The sequence below is a fragment of the Ixodes scapularis genome, unplaced genomic scaffold, assembly GCF_016920785.2.
Source record: "Ixodes scapularis isolate PalLabHiFi unplaced genomic scaffold, ASM1692078v2 PGA_scaffold5__190_contigs__length_132052651, whole genome shotgun sequence".
Classification (NCBI taxonomy): domain Eukaryota; kingdom Metazoa; phylum Arthropoda; class Arachnida; order Ixodida; family Ixodidae; genus Ixodes; species Ixodes scapularis.
In genome coordinates, this window is record NW_024609880.1 from 8,047,415 (window position 1) to 8,055,792 (window position 8,378).

The 8,378-nt window shown below is 42.5% G+C and overlaps 1 protein-coding gene across 1 annotated transcript; it reads right to left on the reverse strand.

The window, feature by feature from the left end:
• Positions 1–3,963: 3,963 nt before the first annotated feature.
• LOC115324376 lies at positions 3,964–8,144 on the reverse strand. Its single transcript, XM_040217281.3, has 3 exons — positions 8,111–8,144; positions 5,445–5,515; positions 3,964–4,279 (listed from the first exon to the last, which is right to left on the reverse strand). The coding sequence occupies exons 2-3, from the start codon at positions 5,505–5,507 to the stop codon at positions 4,022–4,024; spliced, it is 321 nt and encodes a 106-aa protein (XP_040073215.1). The 5' UTR covers positions 5,508–5,515; positions 8,111–8,144; the 3' UTR covers positions 3,964–4,021.
• Positions 8,145–8,378: the final 234 nt, after the last annotated feature.

The following is an 8,378-nucleotide window of genomic DNA, read 5'->3' on the forward strand; positions in this document are numbered from 1 at the left end:
CGAGGCAGAACTCTCACAAATAGGAGGTGAGGGGGGGGGGGGGGGATGCACCCCTTGTCTTATATGTAACACTCCAAAAACAACACTTCGACGTTCAGTCCACTGACGTCAAACCGACAACACCAACTATCACGAGCGGCTAGATAGTCGAGCGATACAACTTATTAGAATAGGTGATGTACGTATTAAAGGCTACAGTAAGACATTCAAGGTGTTTGTGGCCGTGCTACTAAACCTCAGGTTTTTGGGGTTTTTTTTTTTTTCTAGTCTTTGATGCGAACATTAGCTATTTACTACTTTATATCAAACAGCTATCAAACCGGTCGTAAAAGTTGGTATCACCAGCTCGCGCCAATAGACTGAACGTCGAAATCTAGATTTGGGGTGTTACAAATGGGACAAGGGGTGTACGCACCCCCGTACACCCCCTATTTCTGAGAGTAACTTGATGACGAACGCTCTCGCCGAAAACAAACCAGTATTGATTCTATATGCTTGTTTCTTTGCGATATAGAGCTAACAAGCGCCGTACAGATTACCTTCGCAGCATAGGGTATGTACACTTTTTTATTACTAGTTAGTATGTCATTTTTATTCAGACACGAAGGTCCGTCAAAAAGGTCGAGCTAGAACAGTTGGTGTGAGCTACGCAATAGCGGTCCAACTTGCCTCTGCCAAGTGTCACGTCTGCATCGAGACGCAAGCGTAAAATATGGATCCTAAAGGGCTTACCAAGTGGCGGTCCATCAGCGCTAATTCAACGCCTTGATCAAACGCGCGTCCGCTCCGAGTGTGAACAGGTATTTACTTGGCTCTTGCTGACACTCTCGCAGTTAAAACGTAACTTCTTAGACATCGGCTCGCTCCAGCGTCTCTGAGTCCGCGAAAAACGCCGCGGCGATTTGTTTTTATGTACGCCGCTTTGCTAACGAGTCTGGATATGAGCGCCGCAGGACAGGGACAAAGTGAAGAACGGAACAAAACGGAGCGCACTCGCAAGTGAAAGTTTATTAGAAAAACACTGACTCAAATAATTCAATAAAACCACGTCACTTCCAGCCACTTTCTCTTTAAAAATATAAATTCCGTATCTAACAGTTCCCCAGACGACTCACTGATGCATTTATCAACGCCCCTTGTTTTGATGATAAACACTTCGTGAATTTCCCTGGTTGATTTTCCGCTCTGTCGACCCAGGATGGTTATGTGTGAAAATAGGGGGTGCACGGATATCGGTCGCAATGCACGGCCAGATGCCCAGACGGCGTCTGTTTGATAGCTGCTGCGTGTTCTCTAGCACGGTCATTTACACAGCGGCCTGTTTGCCCCACGGTGGTGCGCCCGCAGGATAGCGGAATGTCGTAAACGACAGAGGTTGTGCATCCTAAAAACTTTTTTTGCGTTTCTTTTTGCATTATTTACTATATATGTCTGCCATCCTTCCTTACCTTTATGCTATCTTCCACAATTTGAAAAAAAAAAAAAAAAAATGCGGGGGGTTACAATATTCAGATTGTTCTTTCGGCCCCGAATATGCTTTTGTCATTATGCAGCAGAATCAATGCTCAGGACAGAGATAGTGACGAATGCAAAAAGAAATACAAAAGAACAATTTTTTTGATTGCACAATTTCTGTCGTTTACGACGTTCCACTATCCTGCGCGCGCACCAACGTGGGGCGAACAGGCTGCTGCGTAAATGACCGTGGTAGAGAACACGCAGCAGCTATCAAAGTGACGCCGTCTGGGCATCTGGCCGTGTATTGCAATCGATGTCCGTCCACACCCTTGTTTTCAAGCAGAACCATCTTGGGACGACACAGCGAAAAAGCAACTAGGGAGACTAAAGAAGCATTTGTCATCAAAACAGGTTGCGCCGATAAATGCATCATTCAGTCGTCTGTGGCACTGTTAGATAAGGAAATGTTATTTTTAGATAGAGAGTGGGGTGGCTGAAAGTGACGTGGCCACCCGTACGACGAATTCGTACGGGTGGCGCAACAACACCATACATGACTCAAAAATTTAAGACCATCAAGAAAAGAAAGCTGAACCCTCACTACGAACCCCCCGACCAAATATGTCAAATAAGCAAAGGAGACGGCACACTCCCAAAACTTTACCACCTGATTTGGGAATGTGAGGCCCTCGCCACACACAGAAGCGATGCTTCGGCCCAACTGGGCTAAGACACTCCTAGCTCCTACGAGGAGTGGATCAGACCGTTTGGCGACTCTGAAAGACGAGCCCGAATCTTACGGACCCTGTTCGATTACACGATGTCGGGCAACCTACGTCAGGAGATTTAGAAGGGGGCTTTCTAAGGGGAACGTCGCGTGGAAGAAGTCACGCGCAAGTGTGACCACTTGTTTTTTTTTCTCATTAAACGTACACACACAGTAAAGTATATAAGTCAGTGTCTTTTTAAATGAACTTTCAGTTGCGAGTGCGCTTCGTGTGGTCGTCACATTCTTCATTTTGTCCCTGTCCTTCTGCGCTTCTATCCAGTCATGAACCGACTAGTCCAATTGAACGTTTTGTTGCTAACGAGCTTCGCGGGCCGTCGCCTTTTAGCAACGATGACAGTTCTGTTTATTTCGTAGCGATCGAGTTCGTAGAAGTCAAAGAAAGCGGTTATCCTGGTCTCGGCATTCGGGCCTATTTAAATCGTAGTAACCTCGACATTTCACTGCACGGACACGACCCCACACAAGCGTTGGTGAAAAGGTCACCCGCGTTTGTTGTTCAATATCCACGTGCTCGGAACCACGCCCAGCCAGCAGTTCGTTCTCGCGGGGATTGGGAGCCCGTGGGGCCCGGGAAGTTCTAGTATTTTTCCTTACGAGAAGATCGTTTTCCACCTCTTACTTACGAACGAGTTCATGAATACCGATTTCTCCTCTCCTTTGCTATGTTCGTAACTTGGGAACATTTTAGCTACATTGTCGAAGCCTAAGAAGCTCTTCGTAAATCCGGCCTTTGTCGTGCTAAATGAACCGTGGCGAGATTATAGCTAAGCTCCATTTTGTCAATTATGTGAGATTTGAAAGTATACGGGGGAGGCATCTTCTCAAGAGTAGGCGAAACTTCAGTTCGTCTGCTTCTTCAGCAGGGGTTGCGGTCTTAACAAGGATGCCGAGCTCTGATCGAGTCTAATTGGATGGATAGTGGGTACACTCTAAAAAAAAAGGTGTCATCTTAACACTTTTTGGAGTGTAAATGGTTTGTCGCAGAATCCACCCTTTTTTGAGAGTTAGGGTTACTCTTCGAAAGAAGGTGTTGACTTTACTCTTTTAAGAGTAACAAGGAGTTACTCTTGACAAGAGTTACAATTACTCTTCAAAACAAGGTGTTGACTTTACACTTTTGAGAGTAACCAGGAGTTACTCTTGACGAGAGTTAGTGTTACTCTTTTCTAGGGTAAGGGTTACTCCTTGAAATGAGGTGCAAAATTAACACTTTTGAAGAGTAGCATAGACTCCTACAGGTGGTGTTGTACGTACCCTCGAAGCGAATGTTGTGGCTACTCTCTTAGGTGCAAATAGAACAACTCTAATGAGTGGTCAAGGCTACACTCTCATGCCAAGAGTTATTTTAACTCCCTCGTAAAGGGTAACTTCAGCTCCATAAGAAGTGTTAATTAAGCTCTACGTCAGAGCTAAAAGTACACTCTGTTAGGTGTTATCTTTTCCCTTTCATGTAGTGTGCCTGAACTCTATAGAAGGGCAAACAAAGAGCTTCCAAGACATTGAATCCCTTAAGCAAGGTGTTTATTTCCCTCGAATATGGGCATTTCTTGTTCACAGCTACAACACTCCGCAATGCACGGATGCGAATGTCCGAAGAGAATTCTGCATGTGCTCACAGGACGAAAGGTGTTGCTTGAGCCTTTTCAGAGGGTGCCCATACAGGCCCTCATACAAGGTCGAGTGAAAACAGTAATACGGTGCTCGTTAAAAAAAAACAGATTTTAATGTACATGTAAAAAAATACACTCATTTAAGATCTCAATCTTCCAGTTTTTAAATTAAATCTAGTACCAAGAATGACTTGGTCTTGTAGGTCAAGCCAATGAAGTTGCCAATCACAGCAAGTGACCAGGATGCTTTTGGACAGCAGGAAATGTCATGGACCCAGTATAGCGCAAGAATGAGCGCAATACCGGCCACAATGTCCGTTACCTCGAAGGAGCAGTCCTCCAGCACCACTGTGAGTGGTGAACTTGAGGCCCCTCCCCTGACTTGCATCACAGGGAAGGCTGGCTGGACATGATCCTCCTCCTGTGAAGAAGAAACATGGGCAATTTGTAGTATTTGAAAGGAAGATAATTACCAAAGTCTACTCAGTCTCCTCGGGGTAATTACAGCAATTTCAGGGTGTCTAGCGAATTATTATTTAGAAATTCCCCAACTTTTCCAATTTTCCCTGACAATTTCAGGTGAAATTCCCTGACCTCTGTAGAGGCGGTTCAATATATGAGACCATTACAACACAAGGCATTGAGCATTGAGCACTGTGAGCAAATTTCTAGAACCACGGGTTTTTCGAGTAATTAAGCAACTGCAGTGGTCCCCGGATTCAAAGCCAGGACCTCTGCATGACACCCAGGAGTGGTGCCCACTCGGCCACCACATCATGCGCGGCAATATATGTGGCCCCCTCGTGGGCCCAGAAAAATACAACACAATGCAAATAGCACATCAAGTAGCACACCATTAAAGGGACACTTCAGTAAAGTGAGAATTTGTAGATGAAAATATTTGTTCATGTTACACCAGCACACAATAAGAGCAACAACACCATATCCTGCCTTTTGCTATAATTTTGGCCTTTCAACTAGCTCAAAGATTGAAGCCTAAACTTTCTTTCCCCACTTCACACCAGATTGTCTTTATAAATTGCCAGAATTACCAAATAAGCACGACAGGCTTATTTGCATTTTATTGTATGTATCTCGGTATGCTCGGAGTCTGCTGAGGTAGTACATGCCTATATAAAACACTGTTGCTTGTTGCTTTATTAGAGCATCTTTTATAGAGGCTGAAGGCATAAGACCAATACTGCCTGTCAGCCCAGCAACAGGTGCAGAGCAAGTGTTTGAACATCTCCTTCACCATATTTAGTCACATTATAATATTTCTTAAATTTTTTTGGCAAACCTAGTTTTTAAACAACTTCATCATTTTAAAGCTACTCTTCTGATTTCTTTCGATGCTTTTTGTGTGTTCTTCGAGTTGGTGATGATGAATCTCTGTTAAACTGCAGGTTTCTTTTTTTCTACGAGATGCCAGAGAGGCTGCTCTTAGAACAGCCTCCCTGGCTGCTTTTGCTTCACAGGTACCTGCGATCAGGGTTCTGAGTTACCATGCATACTGAAATTGATATGTGAGCCAGTTTTCACTTCGTTTAAGAGGTTAGAAATTATATCAGAATGGTATACCATACCTTCTCAATGAGAGAAGCTGGTGAATCCTTCAGCAGGGCTGCCAGGCTCTTTACCACCTCCATGGCAGGAGCTGCAAAGAATGAAGTTGCTTAGTTTTCTGATGGAAAGTGTGTTCTTATATGGCAATAATTCCTAAAATTCTATGCCAAAACACTATGAAATCAAGGCAATGACCACCACCCCCCAACTGCATAAAAATAAATATCAAGGCTGGGATAAGAAACCCATATGTTTCATTCAACACAGCTGAATGATCACAATAATGCAGAATCCAATCAAGAAAGATATACCCAACTTTTTTGGACCTAATAAAAAAAACTATGCATTGCAGAAAGCTGAAAGTTCACCAGCTTTAATGTAAAGTCAGCAATATTAAAAAATGAGTAAACAGCTTGCTAAGTGTCCTTAGTTAATACCAGCACACTCATTTGCAAGACAATAGACCATTTTCGAAAATCCCAGGAGCCATTCATAGGATATACTTGAATAGTTGACTGGGACTTGCTTTTTTGCCGATTGAACAAGAGTCCGAACCAAACACTTAGGCAGCACTCATGGCTATCTCGCTCAGCCACAACCATCCAAAACCATTAGTACCCCTTCTGACATGAATACCTAAGGGAAAGATAATCCACATCGCTCTCCCTCTCTCTCTATTTTCTCCTTTGTATGCAATGGCAGCCGTAAGTGGTTGCATTTATTTATGGCATCCCCAGGTTATTACCCCCTGACAGTGGCATCGGGACAAGGGTGCAAGGGGAGGGGGCAGTTGCCCCCCCCCCTTTTTTTGATATTTGAAACAATTATAGCAGACAATATGGGAGAGAGGGATAGGGCTTAGCTTCCCTGCACATCACCCCTCCACCTTCCAAACGGTAGCAATTTAGCTGGCCTCTGCCCACAGTGGCGAAAGACATAGCTATATACAGACTTTCCCGAAGGGTAGGATGAATGCAATTTCTTAACAACTGGATTTGTCCAAGTGGAATCGTCCAAGTTTTTATAGATTAATTAGTGTGAACAATCTATTGTGTTTCAGAGCTGGCTGCCGTATACTATAGTTTATTTTACACCTTTACAAAAAAAAAAGCTAGCAAATGCATACAACATCTCAGTTTGGGGAGACCATTGACTGAATGTAATTTCAGCTCTACAAGGAGCTAATTTGCTATAAAGTACCATTTAACCTTAATAAAAAAATAAAAAATTATACATACTAAAATGCACAAATTCTATAAAAAATATATATATATACATATATATATATAAAAGTAGCCCAACCGAAGAACACACAGGTTGTGATTCGCAAGAGTTAAAATAATTAATAAATGTGCCACATGTCAAAACAAAGAATGCATTATGGCCTGCTTAAGCTCCGCCACAACCGACACTACTAGATAGTCAGCAAGCTGTTCATGTGTGCCACTTCATCATGCAGCGAGCTGCACAATAGATGTGCACTCTAAATTTCTTGGTGCATGTGAATGAACTGGTTGCGCCACTCTGAATGCAGGTGCAAGCACATGCATTGCAAGGTCGAATTTAGAGCTCTTTTTTTTCTTTTTTTCAAATAGTAGGAAGGTGAATTTATAAATTGCTTAGGCCTACTCTTGCAACATCATAGTGACCCTCAACCCTTCATCTAGCTTTAAAGGGCCTCTAAAAAAAAATTATTTTAAGCAGTTTGGTTGGGACGCGCGTGTCAAAAGAATTTTATGCGAAAAAAAAATGTTCAGAGCAATATTGACGGCAAAAGATTGATTTCAAATTATGCGGGCAAAGTCCATGACATGACAGAATGGTCATTTGCTCTTTTCACCTCAACGAGATGGTCATTCGTTCTTTCCACCTCAACGTGAAGGTGAAGCCGATCCACCTTTCCTCCACATGCCCGAATGCCAAGAGAAAAGCAGTTGAAAGGAGGTGACTACTGACTTAATTGCAAGGCACCTCGCGCCATCAATATTTCTGTAAAATAAAATGCTTTTTTTGCTGCAATTTTCTTTGACACCCGTGCGCCAACAAGACTTTAAAAAAAAAATTTTTTTTCAGGTGTTTTTAAGAACTGATAATTACAAACTTGCCATTTAAGTTCACACCTATATTTCTACGTTGATTTGAAAACAAAAAAAGAATGTTTTAAGACTTATGGTATTTGCGGCACAGAAATATGTAGTCATAAATGTACCCATATTACCTCCATATTATTTACAAGTTAAAAATCAAACCGCTAGCCTCCCTCTTCAGCTAACCAGTGTCAAATGTACTACTAAATTAACAGTCCAATAAATACCCTGTTATACGAAAGAACATGACAGTTGAACAGAACATGACATTTGAATGAATCAAGAATTTAAAATAAATCAGTCACATAACAAAAAAACTCGTTGAGTAAAGATAATTCCTGGCAAATACATTCACATATCGCAGTGACGTAACTGACACTCCACTCGCACCCAACAAGCCGAATCTTGGCAAATAAGGACTAACTCAACACTCTGTGGCATTCGGCTTTGGACCTACTGGGAGGACTTTACTACAGCACACATCTACCGCCAAGAAGACAGCCATATTTTAACAGCGAAAATGAAATAAACATGACTTCGAACACAAAAATAACCAATCATAACGTCTCTCACGGACTATTAGAATAAAAAGCACTTACAAATAGCGCTGTACAGGGCCTTTCGCCGTGGATTACACGCTGGACTCGTCGGAGATTCCCGGTCAAGAGTTAGACACAATCCAAGCTCATCAGATCCTGACAAAAAGTACATTCACTGTAAAAACAAATTCCGTCAAATTAATAAAAATTGCCAGCTAATTTTTGATGCCGATACAATTAGTGTTGTCTTCCATCACAGTCACAGCATTAACTATCTATTACATGCATGACAGTAATGAGGCCCCACGGTTTTCCCCGTAACTTGACC